We start from the raw sequence: 16,169 nt of genomic DNA, 5'->3' as shown, positions 1-16,169 counted from the left end.
TGTCCTTATCTCAAATTCTTTAGAGTATTTTGTTTTATTTAAACCCTTTAAAATGTAAAAACCATGCTTTGTTCCAGACCATACACAATGAGGCTGTTGGCTGGATTTGGCCCGTGAGCCTTAATTTGGGGGTCCCCTGCTGTAAATAATAGAATTCATTTAGTAGTAGGTAGTTGGGAAAGTTGCTCTTTATTTAGTGTTGTACTCAGCTGACCTTAGAGGTACACTGAAAAATAAGCTAACCTCAAAGGTGCATTCCTGTAGCTGGGAACTCTTAATTCTGCATGCATAAAGAATATCTAGCATTATTTTGACCAAAAATGAAAATGTATTCTTAATTTTATTCATTTTTCATTCTCGTTTAAATTCAAGAAAAATTCTGAGGAAGCCTTGCTAAGTGTTTGTGTTTCTTCAGTGTATGTTTCTAAGCTAAGTATTAACATTAATGCCAATAGAAATTTAGTGATGATTGATGATAGGTCATTTTTTTCCACAAGGTTATTTTGGCATGAACTCTTATGATACACTAGAGGCCCTGTGCACAAATTCGTGCACCAGTGGGGTCCCTCGGCCTGGCCTGCAGGATCGGGCCAAAACCGGCTCTCCGACATCCCCTGAGGGGTCCCAGATTGTGAGAGAGCGCAGGCCAGGCCAAGGGACCCCCACCAGTGCATGATCGGGTCCAGGGAGGGACGCGGGAGGTTGGCCAGCCGGGGAGGGACCATGGGAGGGCTCCAGGGTGTGTCCGGCCCCTCTCACTCAGTCTCGATCGACCGGACCCCAGCAGCAAGCTAACCTACCAGTTGGGAGCATCTGTCCCCTGGTGGTCAGTGCACATCATAGCAACTGGTTGACCAGTCAACTGTCTTCCCCCTGGTGGTCAGTGCATGTCATAGCGACTGGTCGACTATCTGCCCCCTGGTGGTCAGTGCACATCATAGCGAGCGGTTGAGTGGCCTTAGCACATCATTAGCATATTACACTTTGACTGGTTGAACAGACAACCGGACACTTACTATATTAGGCTTTTATTATATAGGATGTTCTGTAGTCTATTGGATGTATTTAATACTTGAAATGGACAGAAGAAAGGTTTTCCAGTAAGCCAGTAAATTACTTTTAATCTTGTATCTTCAATTTTAGGTGGACACTCTCAAAGCCATCTCCAATCAAGAGTTTAGCTGTCTCATCTTCTATGAGCAATGAAGAGATTTCTCATGAGCACATCGTTATAGAAGCAGGCGATAGTGGTCGTGGAAGTTGGACTTCCTGCTCAAGCAGTTCCCATGACAACTTCCAAAGCCTTCCAAACCCAAAAGGCTGGGATTTTTTGAACTCCTATCGACATACCCATTTGGATGGCCCCATTGCTGAAGTTGAACCCACTGACTATGAGTCCTATTCCTGTCCTAAAGGCTGCTCCAGAACTTGTGGTCAGTGTAAAGGAAGCCTAGAGACTAATCAGATGAGACAGAGTTGGGCCTCCTCCAGTTCTCTTTCTGACACGTACGAACCAAACTATGGGACAGTTAAGCGGAGAGTGTTGGAGAGCACCGCAGCTGAGTCATCTGAAGGCTTGGACCCCAAGGATGGCGCTGACCCCGTTTATAAAACTATTACTTCAAGTACAGAAAAGGGCTTGATTGGTAAGTTCTGTGTTCTCTGGTGCATCTGTGGCATTTAGAGATTAAGGGGTAAAAATGGCATTGGGACATCTTGGTTTAGAATTTTATTGTTGAAAAAATCCCATCTCTCCAACTCCTCTTCCCTCTTCAAATAAATTATTTTTTTTAAAGTTCATGATTTCTCAGGAACTTTGGAACAGGTATTAAAGCCTATTAAAATGAAAAGGCTGGTATGAAGGTATTTAATTAAGCGGTATAAAGGTATTTAATTGTTTAGAGTTGTTTTGTTCATTGTGGAAACACTGCATTACTATGCAATAGTAATAAAGGGATTATACTCTTTGTCACCCCATAAATTGTTTGGACCACAATTGCTATGCATACATGGTAGAAACTTTCAGTCTGATATTACTTTTAGGTAATGCAAGTGAGAAGAAATGTGATAAGGAAATCCAAAGCATTTTTTCAGAATACTCTCCTGAAACACATCATGGGTGCACAAACTCCTGTTTGTGGATTCTGTTCTAATTACACACAGCTTGCTTGGTCTGTTATTTTAATATTCAAGCCATCAGCTACATTTTTTCCATTCTTCCTTATATTATGTAAATATAAATATAACAGCTCCGGTTTTTCTATTTATGTGGAATGACTGACTATACTTTGAATCAATTTTATCATAATCAACTCAATTCTATAGCTTATGATGTCACTTGAAATTCTTAAATTTCAATTTAATATTTATTAAATATTAATATTAAATTTAATTATTTTTATAGCACATCTATAGCACATTTGTTTTATATTGGTCAAATTACATTAGTTTTTATTAAACTACAATTTTTGGGTGACATTGGTTAATAGGATCACATAGGTTTCCGGTGTGGGTTTCTGTTACAAGATTCTATTTATTGCACTGTGTGCCCACCACCCAAAGTCAAATCATCTTCTGTCACCTTATACTAGGCCCCTTTCATCCCTAACCCCCCAACCCTTCCCTCTGGCAACCACCACACTGCTCTTTGTGTTCACAAATTCAGTTTTATTTCCCACATATGAGTGATATCATATGGTTCTTAGCTTTTTTTGCCTGACTTACTTCACTAAGCATAATATTCTCAAGGTCCATCCATGTTGTCGCAAATCGGGGTATTTCGTGTTTTCTTATGTCTGAGTAGTATTCTATTGTATATATGTACCACATCTTTTTTTATTTTTATTTTTTTTATTGATTTGAGAAAGAGAGGAAGGCCGAGGGAAAGAGAGATATAAATACCAATGAGTGAGATACATCAATCGGCTGCCTCCTGCCCGCCCCCCACCGGGGATCAAGGCCACAACTCAGGCATGTGCCCTGACTAGGAATCGAACCAATGACCTCTTGATGCATGAGTCAGTGCTCAACCACTGAGCCACACCAGGACCACATCTTTATCCAGTCCTCTATCGAAGGACACTTTGGTTGTCTCCATGTCTGGGCCACTGTAATGAACATAGGGATGCATATAACTTTGCGAATATATGTTTTTTAGTTTTTCAGGTATTTTTACCTAAGAAAGGGATAGCTGGGTCGTATGGTAGCACTATTCTTAATTTTTTGAGGAGTCACCAGACTGTTTTCCATTCCAATGTAAAGTGTACCAGTCTGCATTCCCACTAGCAGTGAATGAGGATTCCCTTTTCTCCACAACCTCTCCAACACTTGTTATTATTTGTCTTGTTGGTATAACCATTCTAACAGTTGTGAATGAGGTGGTATCTCATAGCTTTGATTTGCATTTCCCTAATTGCTAGTGAGGTTGAACTTCTTTTCATATATCTGTTGGCTGTTTATGTATCTTCTTGGGAGAGGTGTCTGTTCAGGTCCTCTACCCATTTTTTGATTGGGTTGTTTGTTTGATGTTGGTTTTTATGAGTTCTTTATATATTTTGGTTAGTAAATCTGTTTTGGAGCTATCGCTTGCAAATATCATCCCCTATTTGGTCTTCTGACTCTTTGTTTTGTTGTAGGTTTCTTTTGCTGTACAGAAGCATTTTAGTTTGATATAGTTCCATTCATCCCTTGACTTTGGGGTCAAGTGCATAAAATGTTCTCTACAACCAAAGTCCATAAGTTTACTACCTGTGTTTTCTTCTATGTAATTTATTATTTCAGATCTTATATTTAGGTCTTTGATCCATTTTGAATTAATTTTTGTACATGGGACAAACTATAATCCAGTTTCATTCTTTTGCATGTGGCTTTTCAATTTTCCCAGCACCATTTATTGAAGAGGCTTTCTTGACTCTATTGTATGTTTCTGGTTCCTTTGTCAACAATTATCTGTCCATATACATGTGGGTTTATATCTGGGCTCTCAATTATGTTCCATTGATCTGTGTGTCTGTTTTTCTGCCAATACCATGCTGTTTTGATTATTATAGCTCTGTGATATAAGTCAGATTGCATTATTGAGTGGGTTTTTAGTTAATTCATTTTTTGCCAAGGGTTTTTTTTTTTATTAAAGTTTTATAGATAACCATAGGCTGGATATATAAACTTGAGTGTGAACGGATATGATATCCTTCTTGTCCATTTGGGATAATAGATTTTTAAAAATATTTTATTCTTTCATTTCTAGATAACTGGTCAAATTACTTATATTTTTCACTCTTTTCTTTCTTTTTTTTAAAAAATATGTTTTTACTAGAGGCCCTTTGCACAAAATTTGTGCACTTGTGAGGGGGCGGTCCTCAGCCTGGCCTGTGCCCTCTCACAGTCTGGGAGCCCTCAGGGGATGTCCTACTGATGGCTTAGGCCCGCTCCCTGTGGGTCTAAGCCGTCAGTAGGCCTCCCTCTGCAGAAGGCAACCTGGCTGATCAGGGGAAGGCGCCGCCCCCATCATCCCACTGCTGCTGCCAGTGCTGGCCACCGCAGCCGCCAAGGTGTTTTCATCAACACGGACTCCCGTCCCTTCCCCACGAAAAAATGACAACTTTCTTTAGGCATTTTCAAGATGTCTCTTTCATAGGATATGACATTTCTTTATTTCTTTTTTTTTTATCCTCACCTGAGATTAGAGAGCGTGGAAGAGAGAGGGAAAGACAGAGAGAAACACCAATGTGAGAGGGACACTTTGATTGGTTGCCTCCTGCATGAGCCCTGACCTGGGCCCCGGCCAGGGAAGAGCCTGCAGGCTAAAGTAAAACAGCTAAATTGGATACAATCTGGCTAATGTCCTATAGGACAGTGGTCGGCAAACTCATTAGTCAACAGAGCCAAATATCAACAGTACAATGATTGAAATTTCTTTTGAGAGCCAAATTTTTTAAACTTAAACTTCTTCTAATGCCACTTCTTTAAAATAGACTCGCCCAGGCCATGGTATTTTGTGGAAGAGCCACACTCAAGGGGCCAAAGAGCCGCATGTGGCTCATGAGCCACAGTTTGCCAACCACTGCTATAGGACAATAAAACCATCACTTTTTGAATTGGTGTGTCTTCTAGACAGAAATTAGTTATATCTTTAAAAGCCTAAAAATTCTTTTCATCTTCTCACTTTGCTGATCATTATATATAATTTTCCAGGGCTGTAAAATGTCAAAATATATGGAACTTATTTAATTGTAAATAGTGTGTCAGAGTTATGTGTTTCATAGAAAAGGAAGTGATCTTTCTGTGGGCCTCTAATGCCCCAATTATACTGAAAGGACTTGCTGTCAACGTCTTACTCTGGGCCTGTGCTGGGCCACGGCCTGTGCTCCCAGGCTGCTTGCGGGGCTGCCATGGCCTCTTGGGGCCGGCGATGGTCCCGGGAGCCTGCAGGCATGGCTTGGCGCCCGTCCTGGGGACCCAGGTCACTTGGCGCCGCCCTGCCGCTTGGCGCTTGCATATGCAAATTAACCTGCCTTCTTTGTTGGGTTAATTTGCATACTCATTCCTGATTGGCTGGTGGGTGTCACGGAGGTACGGTCAATTTGCATCTTTCTATTTTATTAGTGTAGATTGATTTCAGAGAGGAAGATGAAGAGAGAGATAGAAATATCAATGATGAGAGAGAGTCATCTATTGGCTGCCTCCTGCACGCCCCTTAATTGGGGATCAGGCCCACAACCCAGGCATGTGCCCTGACTGGGAATCGAAGCGTGACCTCCTTGGTTCCTAGGTCAGTGCTCAACCACTGAGCCATACCGGCCAAGCTTGTCTTTCTTCTTTTGACATCATCTTCATCTCCTCCTCGTTCCATCCTCCACAGATGGGAATGAAAATCCTTTCTGACCTTGATACTACATGCAAATTTTACAGTTCTAGAAATTTAGTTATGGACAAACTTGATCCTCTAAAGGGAGAATTAATATTAGAATTGTTTAATGTTTTTTTTTTAATTTGTTCTGCTTATATGTAGTTATTGTTTGTGTTTTAAAAGTCACTTTTAAGATCAAGGAATTCAGAGCCTTTTGTTCTGTGGGTTCTGTAGGCTGGTCTTAATTTCATTTAAGGAACTTCCACTCTGAGTAACCTATTTCTGATACTTTTGAAGCTTTACCTTAGTCCCAGGGTTTATAAACTTAGGGAAAAGAATTTTAAGTCACCATTATTTTTTTTTTTAAACATGTTTTAAATATATTTTTTATTGATTTTTTACAGAGAGGAAGGGAGAGGGATAGAGAGCTAGAAACATCGATGAGAGAGAATCATCGACCAGCTGCCTCCTGCACACCCCCTACCAGGGATGTGCCCGCAGCCAATGTACATGCCCTTGACCGGAATCGAACCTGGGACCTTTCAGTCCGCAGACCGACGCTCTATCCATTGAGCCAAACCGGTTTTGGCAAGTCACCATTATTTTTAACATCCACTGAAAATCAGAGAAACTTGATTTAAGATGGATTTCCTAAAATTATGTGTGTTTTTTCTTGTTCACTTAATCACAGAGCAAAAGTTAGAATAAGGCCCTTAAAGGAATTAGCTCCTCTATACCAGGAAAGTTAAAGTTGTTTATATGCCAGAACTGACAACTTAGTCTAGCCAGGAGTACCATAAAACAGAGGGAAAGGGAGAGCATCCTTAAAAAGAGGGCCAAAAGTGATTTCTGTGAAAAATCCATCTAGATATTTAGGGTGGACTCTTAAAATGTTTGTGACTCAGTCATCTTTGGGGTTACTATTCCTTGAGGAGTTTGTCACACGCTTCTGTGATTTGAGGGCTGAACTGCTGAAGGAATCTGTTATCTGTCATCTCTAGTTACTAGAACAAATCCAGACTCATTCTATTTAATGTTTATAAAACCTAATGTAATACACATATTTTAAAAACAAGTTTAAATATTACGTTTATTAAGCTTTTTTAAAATGTTTTTAGTCTGCTATCACTGTATTCAAATATACATATTCATTGTGTCTGTTTTTAAGTTGTTTTGTCATTGTAATAAGTTTCAGTATTTTAATGTCTTATATTTCTCATTAACATGTCCATTGCTTATTTTTCATGCCAGTGTACTGTGTCACCTCACCCAAGAAGGAAGATAGATATAGGGAGCCGCCTCCTACCCCTCCAGGATACATGGGGATTTCTTTAGCAGACCTAAAGGAAGGACCCCACCTACACCTAAAGCCTCCAGATTACAGTGTGGCAGTGCAGAGGTCAAAGATGATGCATAACAGCCTGTCTAGACTGCCATCAGCATCTCTCAGTAGCAACCTCATGACCTGTGTTCCATCGAAGATTGTAACTCAGCCTCAGAGGCATAGTTTGCAGCCATCCCATCCTAAACTAGCAGATGTGGCTGATGCAGATAGCGAAACAGACGGTATGTTGACAAACTCCCTTAACGGCTCTTAAATGAATTGCTGAACACATTAAATGGCCTTTATACTGGTATTTTAGATCATCAGAAATATTTTCTTAAATGCCTCAGAAATCTTTGTTAAAAAAAAAAAGAAATCACTAAATATGATGGTGTGTTTTTTGTTTGGTTTGGTTTTTTTATTGATTTCAGAGAGGAAGGGAGAGGAGGAGAGAAATAGAAACATCAATGATGAGAGAGACTCATTGATTGGCTGCCTCCTGCACACTCCATGCTGGGGATCGAACCCACAACCCAGGCATGTGCCCTGACTGGGAATCGAACCTTGACCTCCTGGTTCATAGGTCGACATTCAACCACTGAGCCACACCGACTGGGATGATGGCCTGTTTTTATTTTTTTTATTTTTATTGATTTCAGAGAGGAATGGAGAGGGAGAGAGAGAGAAACATCAATGATGAGAGAGAATCATTGATGGGCGTGCCCCGAACCTGGGACCTTTCAGTCCGCAGGCCGACGCTCTATTCACTGAGCCAAACCGGCTAGGGCGATGGCATGTTTTTTAAATGAAAGAGGTCAAACCGCTTGATTGTGTGCCCAGTCCCCTTCTTCCAACTTAAATGGAGTATTCTTATATATATGATTGATAGCAGCTCAGTCTAATTTTGAGAGGAGGGACTTGACATTATTGGAGTCATGGTTTACATGAATGTATGGAAACTTGAAACTGGAAGTGTCAAAATGCAAAATTATTTGAAATCATGCTATTGGTATAGCTCCTTTTACGAGCAAAATCCTTCATTGACTGACTTGGCAGCTGTGGTTTGCTTTATTAAAAATAAATGACATTTTATCCTCTTAAACAATAGAGTAATAAAGTAATTAAAAAGAAGTTATGAAATTCTAGTTTACTGTCAGCTTTCAGTGTGATCAGAACTCATAAATGTCATTACAAGAAAATCTGGACCTGGATAGGATCATTGAGAGGATTTCTTTGTTGAAATTGACTCATTTTATAACATATCTAGGTTATTCATAAATATGCTGATCTATCACTTAATTGTATTTTTATTATTTTCAGAAAATGAACAGGTGTCAGCAGTCTAGCCTTTGGATGGCCCATTTGACGTCTGAAAAGTCCTGGAGGAAGGAGTGGGCAGAGCCAGCTCATGGTTCCACAGGCCAGCAAACAGCACCCGGCTGCTGCTGCTCCCAGAGGTTCCATTCCGTCCTCTGAATCCTGCCTCCTTCATTAACCCCTGCAGATGCGCAGTCTCCTCGGCTATGGATGTCGTGCCTGGATACGTCTTCACTTTGCACACCAGACCTGCCTTGGGACCAAGTTACTATAACAAATCCAGACTCAGAGTCCTCCTCCTCTATAATATTATATCACTATAGGTTTTCCTTTAACAAGTTATTTTTAAAATAGTAGTGGTAGTATTTTCAAGCCATCGCTTGGGCTAATGGACAAATTCAAAATGTCTGCCAATATTGAGAATATTCTGGTGTATTTGAAAAGTAACTTATTATTTGAAGTTTTGTGGTTTTTGTATTTGGAAGCTCTCATTCGCGGATGTTTGTTTGAGACCATAAAACTGTCTCTGGTCTGACCAAACAGAAGTCGCCTTTGTAGGGTGATATGCTTGATCTGTATAGAACTTCAAGGATCTAGCACCAATGCGTGTCAGGTCTCAGTCTGAGTGGAATTGGATGCCCGTTGCACTTGAGGTGTAGGAAGAAAAATACTCATGTGCTGGTCTCGATTTGGAAGGCCAAATGAACTGCCACGGGGTTTCTTACCAGTCCTTTGGGGAAGGGAGGAGCAATCCTAATTTCCAAAGAATGAACTGTTTATGTTAAATAATGTATACTAAGGCTTTTTGAACTTAAATTCATGCTGCATCTAACTAAAAGTATAAATCCAATAAATAGAGAATGGGTTCTAGAGCATTCTACTCCATAGAAACCCAAAACTAAAAGTTTCTCAACTCAAATATGGAGTTCTTCTTTAAAGGATGTGTCATCCTTGCTGGTGGGACTCTGAGGATGAATTTAGCTCTGGGCAGTGCTCTGCTGCACCCTCCCCATCTTGGGGCCTCCACAGCTTGGGGCCCGCTGATCTCCCAGCTGCTGCAGGAAAGCTCATTAGCTCATGAAGGTATATAATTGGTTGAAATTTCTGTGGGGGAAACAGGCGATAGAATTGTGGAAATGAATTATCTCTGGGTTCCCAGTCTAGCCTAAGACAGAAAGGAAATATATATTTTTAATAGCCTGTTGGGCATGGCACTCTTAGGTATTTATTTTAAGTTTTAGTGATTGTTTAGTGGACAAGCTAGACTTTCCACATTTTTACAAATAAAATATAATGTGTTCTCTATCTTACATTTACATTTTTAAATTTGTTTTTTTAGTGTAAAGGCAAGTGAGAGCTTAATAAACTTCTGTGGCTACCAAAAAAAAAAAAAAAAAAAAAAGCCAAAGCTATTGACATGCACTACCCAGATCAGCTTGGAGCCAAATGTGTTTACCTCTGCGTGCTGGTCCACACGTAAATGTATAGGGTTCAGTGTTCATGACTTCCTGTTAAGTGTGTGCTCGTTTTCCCCAGCCGTGTCGTCCCTGTCTCTGTCCCGATGTTCTGCCTGTCCCCTTCGGTTTAAAATCATAAGTCAGTTCCAAGTGGTAAATGGCAGTGGTTCATCTTTTCCATCTAAGCGATGTTTCTTCATTTTAGGAAAAACAGCATATCTGAAAAATTCCCCTGGGCAAAATAATGTTAATCTGAAACATAAGCCTTAGAGATAAATCCCAGGTATGTTAGAATGAGGCTAATTGGCTCCATAGCTTTCTGGGTCCAGTGAAATGGAAAGTAGCCCAGACCAAAATCCTGGTTTGAAAGTCACACTGTTGTGATTTGACCTGTAACAGACGTTCTCTGATCACATATATTTCCTTCACTGATTTGCTTCATTGTTTTCATGTCCAAAGTGAAATATATTTTTGCTATAACCATCTTTTCATCAAGGTTGGGTATTCTCACATTTTACATTCATTACCCTGGAAAAATGTGCTCTTTGCACAATGTCTGTTTATTTAGCGGGTCTTTCAATCCAGTGGGAGCTTTACACACCTTTGTCCTTAGTGGTGTCAGTAACATCTTGCACAGAGTTGGAGGCTTGTGGTTTTGTTCTTGCACCTTGTAGCTACCTTTGTTTCATCGAAGCTTAAACTGTATTTGGATCAGCTGATCACATTGATCAGGAACTAAAGCCAAATGCTTTGTAGTGTGATATTAATGTATCCCTTAAAATCATGGAGTTTTGATTTTTATATTTTATTTAGGGTACATTCCTGCCTTCTCGTCACATGACAAGAACAAGAGAAGCCTTAACCTGTATTTGATCCAATTCTAAATCCCCATTTGCTTTTGTTTTTATTATATAAATTTATAACTTTAATAAGACTCATGCCTTCATCCCACCACAATTCTGAATTTACCAGGACTACTAACTAAAGCAGTAAATCCGTGGTGCAAACTTTTGCCAAATTAGTTTTAGCATAGGCTCTTCATGATGAAAGATTTGCAGAATTAGTAAATCCAGTACATACTTCCATAAAAGTTTATTGTAATTAATAGATTTTTGCTCCCTCCAAATGATTACTTTCGGTATGATTTTGGGGAGGAAAAGCCTTAAGCGGTTTTTCATGAGGGTGATAAGTCATAATGTCACATCTGCATAGCCTCCTGGAGGACCTCCCGGCTGGACTGTGGCAGTGATCCAGGGGGTTAAGCCCAAACGAACCTAATTTTTATAAAGTGTTTCCTTCCCTGCAGAAGAACAGGAGAGTGTCCTTGTGTATTTAAAACAAGGATTGTTACTCTGACATGTTTTAAATTTCTAAAAATTAGATACTCAAGTAGATGTGTCGTTTTAGAATTACCTTAAAAGCTAGAACAAATGGAGAAATAAATCTTCAGAAAAGTGTCATAGGACATTTTCAAATTTAAACTTGGACCCCAGTTCATATTTAGCTTTTGTTGTACTTTTTAAAGGCTTTTTTATTTTTTATACACAGAATGCAGTTGTACTTGATCTTTCAAAGTGAAACATGAACTTCAGCAAGAGACAAAAACAAAACTGCACAGTCATAAAAGTTTAATAGCAATTATACTGCACAATTCAGTGATTGTCAAGTTTCCTGTAACAAGCAATGTTTGTCTCCTATTTTGATACCTCTTAAACTTATGTCTTTTAGAAAGACGGTGCCTCTGTATGCTTTTTGTATTTTTACTGAGTGTAAATATTTGTTATATTTTTGGTTAAGAGAATGTAAAAGTACCATTTATTATTATCATATCTACTAATACATTGGTGAAATCAATAAAGAATCTACATTAGCCTTCTCTGCACTTTATTGCAAATGTTACGGCAGCAGTTAAAATAATTACACTGGCACTCAGAGGGCCAGTCTAGGACCCACATTGGTGTGAAGGCCTTATTTTTTAAGTCTTCAGGGAAATTTGAATGGTCCAACTATGTTATAGTATCTGTAAAGCACGGAGATAATTAGTTTTTAAAACAATATTTAGTTTATTTGATTACAAACCCAATAACAATGGCTTAAACCCCGTTGGGCTTGTTCTTCTCTGATACAATGACTCCACAGTGACTCAGGGTCCTGACCTTTGCACCTTGGGCATCACTAGTGTTTCATGAAGGAAGGGCTGAAGGGGAAAGGTGCAAATGAGTCTCTATTAGCAAAACAGTTTTTCTGCTGCTCCACTTGCATATTTATGCTTACATTTCACTAAAACTGTGTAGCGTGCCTGCTAGCTGCAAGGAATCCTGGGAAATGAACAAATTGGGATGAGCAATTGATGGCCTCAAATAAAAGTGGGATTCTTGAGATGCGGCAGCCAGCCACGCTGTGTGTGAATCGCATCCGCCTGGTCCTCACTCCACCAGGCACCACCGCGCCTGCCGCACCACCGAGCCTCGGACCACAGCCAGGCCGCCCGGCTCTCCTGCACCCTTGCTTGGCACTACCTGCTCCTCCAATGGCTCCTTCTCTGGAAACCCCGTTCCTCATCCGTCAAACCCAACAACTCTTCTGAACTCCCCGGCCTCTGACATCCCTGCCTATCAAGGTGCGGGTCTGTTGTCCCCTCTGACCCAGGCCTGACTCATCTTGGTCACCCTCACCCAGCATGCGGGCGGCACACAGGAAGCCTCAGGAAATATGTAAGGAATGGGTGGGTGAGTGTGAGGGGTTATATGAGGAAGTCAGTGAGAGAGAATTAGTGAAGGTAGTGTTAGGGTCGCGGAAGGAGGAACGCACGAGGCCAAAAGGAGTAAAGAATTATAAATTTATTACATCTGCTAGCAGAAGGGCTGAGACCAAAATGGCATCCGCTGGGTAGAGTAGGGGGAGCGGGACATTTACGGATGAAGGTCAGAGTAACTGGTCAGACCAGGTGCAGGTGGGGCCAGGTGTAGGCGGTCTACTGGAGCTGGGAGAGGTGGTTTACTGGAAACTGGAGGCCGTTAGTTATGAAAATAACAGAAAAATCACCGGGAGGATCAAGAGCCCCCAGCGGGCATAATGCAGCGCATTATGTGCCCAACGGGTAGGAAGGACTGAAGGGACCGGTGGGCAGGGCAGCCGGGCACAGACAAGAATCAGATTTAGGGTGTGAGGAATGGGATGGACGGATGGCTATCTGACACTGAGCATCCCGATTCAGTTTCTCCAACTAAGCGAAATGGGCGGTGGCCCACCTCAACTCCCCGCTCCGCTTCAAGCCTCACCAAGCCCACCGTTTCCCGCCAGAGATACTCGTAAGTCCAGAACCCCAACACGGACCGGGCCAGAAAGGGCTTAGCGGCCGGACCCACGGAGCCTGCGTCCTCACCACCCGGATTCCCACGCCCCCAGGTGCTCCACCTATTGGCAGACTGGCGGGACGGGTGGAGACTGGCATCTTTGAGAGCCTCTCTCTCTCCGATATAGGCCGTGGGCCCCGCCTACTAAGGAACGAGCCTTGAGTGGCCCAGGCTAGTAGGAGGCGGAGTGTCTATTGGCTGGATAACAGTGACTGACGTCATGAGTAGCTTATCACAGCTAGACTCCGGAGGCGGGCTCCGGTGTCAGACCCGCCTCTGGGGAAAACAGAACGCTGTGGAGGTAGTTGAGGGGGAGTTCAACTGCCGAGGAGGAGTCAGTGGGGTTTCTGGCTGCACGAACCTGGGCTGTTTGCTGCGGGACCTGGGTCCTAAGGAGGGATGGAGACTTGAGAGTCCTGGCTCCTTGGTCCTGAGGAGGCTGGAGGCCCAAGAGAGGAGGGGACTGAGGACCCGTAGGAGGAGTAACTAGGGGCCTAGACTCCTGGGTCTGAGGGAGGAGGGGAAGGCTGAGAGCCTAGACTGAGGGATTTTGAGAGAGGAGGAAACTGGGAACCTGAAAGGTTGGGAGTCAGGGGTGGGGACTCCTTGGTCCCCAGAGTCAGTGGCCTGTCCACAGACGACAGATTTGAAGTTCAGTATTTTATGCGGCTATTTATGGGATCGGAGCCAGGCCTTGTCCACAGGCAGAATTCTGGATTCTGAGGTGGGGCTTGACTGGAGAGGACGAGGAAGAAGCTCAGGAGAAGCTCTGGCCTCCATATGCCCTTTCCTCATCCCTACGAGGGAAGCCAGGGGCAAGGTGCCATGGGCAAAAGGAGCCCACGGAGTGGGAGGAGGCTTGAAACTCACCTGGAGACAAAGAGAAAAGCACAGATACCAATGGAGACATTAAAGTATTGAACTTTTTCTTTAAAAGTGGGATTCTTTTCAGAGAAGGGAAAGAATGGATACTGAGTGGGCACACGGCATGCCTGCTGCTCACTCCTTTAGGAAGCATGTGTAAACGCAGCAGTTTCTCTTATGGGATCAGATCTCGGGACCTGGCAAAGAAGGACGGAGTTCGGCTTTAGTGTCCCTTTCCAAAACCTTCCCGATCTCCCTTCTGTACCCAGAGAATGGTAAGGCTTCTGCCTCCTCCTACTTCACCCCTTCCCAACACAGCAGGTTTTCCCAGGCCATTCTGTCCCTTGACCATATCTCTCCACAGTGTCATTAGTTCATTCCGTTATTTGGAAAACATTAAACTCAAGCGTAGTAGGTTGAATAATGGCTACCCCAAAATACAAAGCCCTCCTCCCTGGAACTTGTAAATGTTACCCTGTTTGAGGAAAGGGTCTTTGCAGATGTCGTTAAGCATTCTGAGACGAGGAGATTCCTTTGGGTTAGGTGGGTGGGCCCTAAATCTTTCACCAGCGTGCTTAAAAGAAACAAAGGAAAAGAGCAGACGTAGAGGAGAAGGTCATGTGAAGACAAGGGAGGGATGTAGCCACAAGTGAAAGGATGCTGACGGCCACCGGGAACTAGAGGAGACGAGATCCTTCCTTAGAGCCTCCAGAGTGCCGCCCGGCTGACACCTCAGTTTTGAACTTCTGGCCTGTTCCGGTAAGCCACCCAATGTTGGGTAATTTGTTACAGCAGCCCTAGGAAACTAATACACATTACTGTATTTGTCTGACATTTGAGGACCCAGAGCCTGGATTAAAGGATGTGGTGGTCCCTAGGTATACCTCATGAACCACCCCCCCAACCCCCGCCCCCCCCCCCACCCCCTCCGACTAGAAATTGGCAACAGGAATTGCAAAATTTGGCCCTAGCTGGTTTGGCTCCATGGAAAGAGTGTCGGCCTGCAGACTGAAGGGTTCCAGGCTCCATTCCGGTCAAGGACATGTACCTGGGTTGCAGGTTCAATCCCTGGCCCTGGTGGGGGGCGGTGTGCAGAGGCAACCAATTGATGTGTGTCTCTCACATCCATGTTTCTCTCTGTCCCTTTCACTCTCTAAATATCAATGGAAAAATATCCTCAGATGAGGATCAACAACAACAAAATTACACCATTTGGAAGTTAAGAAATGTACATCCCAATAACCCAGTGGAAAGTAGAAATTATTTTGAACTGAATGAAAATGTGAATATCAAAATATTTTGGGTGTGCTTAAAGCCATACTTAAAGGGAAGTTTATAGCCTTAAGTGCATATCTTAGTAGAAAGGCTAGCCCGGCAGGTTGAGCTGGGCCTGTGAGCCAGGAGGTCACGCTTGGACTCCCGGTCCGGGCACAGGCCGGGGTTGCAGGCTGGGTCCCTGGTGTGGGGCCTGCAGGAGGCTGGCCATCAGTGTGTGAGTCTCCTATTGCTCCCCCCCCCCCCCCCCACACACACACCTTCTACTCTAAAAACAAACGACACTTCGGGTCTAGGGGCACCTGCGGAGGCGGAGGGCAGGGTCCCGGGCAGCCCTTTCTTCCATCGCCATCGCCCCCGCTGTTGTGAGGCCGACTTGGGGTCTTGGCCCCGCCGGTAGCGGGCGGGGCGCGTGGCTGGGGACTCCCGGCGGCTCCTGGCTGGCAGGGTGTGGGCCGCTTGCCCAGTTTGTCGGTGGGGTTTGGGTCCCTCGTTTTCTAGCTACCGGCACGCCGTCGCTTCTCAGGGTCCCGCAGGCCGTTGGCTCGGTGTCTGTGTGAGGGATCGGAAGGACTTAAAGACGGAAGAGAAGAGCTCAGCGCGGAAGACAGCCCGATGTAGCGCCAGCTCATCTGTTCCATGGCCCGGTTTCAGTGTGGCCGAACCTGAGACCGGGGCGCCCGGAGAAGGCAGAAATCAGCCTGGCTGGGACCGGCAAAGCTGGGCTG

The 16,169-nt window shown here is 43.3% G+C and overlaps 1 protein-coding gene across 1 annotated transcript in view; it reads left to right on the top strand.

The window, feature by feature from the left end:
* RAPGEF6 (Rap guanine nucleotide exchange factor 6) overlaps positions 1-11,816 on the top strand; it is a 181,626-nt gene extending 169,810 nt beyond the window's left edge. Inside the window, exons 26-28 of the mRNA XM_008142669.3 lie at positions 1,144-1,646; positions 7,100-7,414; positions 8,493-11,816. Of these exons, the coding sequence (XP_008140891.2) occupies positions 1,144-1,646; positions 7,100-7,414; positions 8,493-8,518 (844 nt within the window). The 3' untranslated portion in view covers positions 8,519-11,816. The remainder of the gene's footprint in view (positions 1-1,143; positions 1,647-7,099; positions 7,415-8,492) is intronic.
* Positions 11,817-16,169: the final 4,353 nt, after the last annotated feature.

This window comes from Eptesicus fuscus, chromosome 6 (assembly GCF_027574615.1).
Source record: "Eptesicus fuscus isolate TK198812 chromosome 6, DD_ASM_mEF_20220401, whole genome shotgun sequence".
Taxonomy (NCBI): domain Eukaryota; kingdom Metazoa; phylum Chordata; class Mammalia; order Chiroptera; family Vespertilionidae; genus Eptesicus; species Eptesicus fuscus.
The sequence above is the reverse complement of the archived record's forward strand: the minus strand, read 5'-3'. Positions and strand labels throughout refer to the sequence as shown.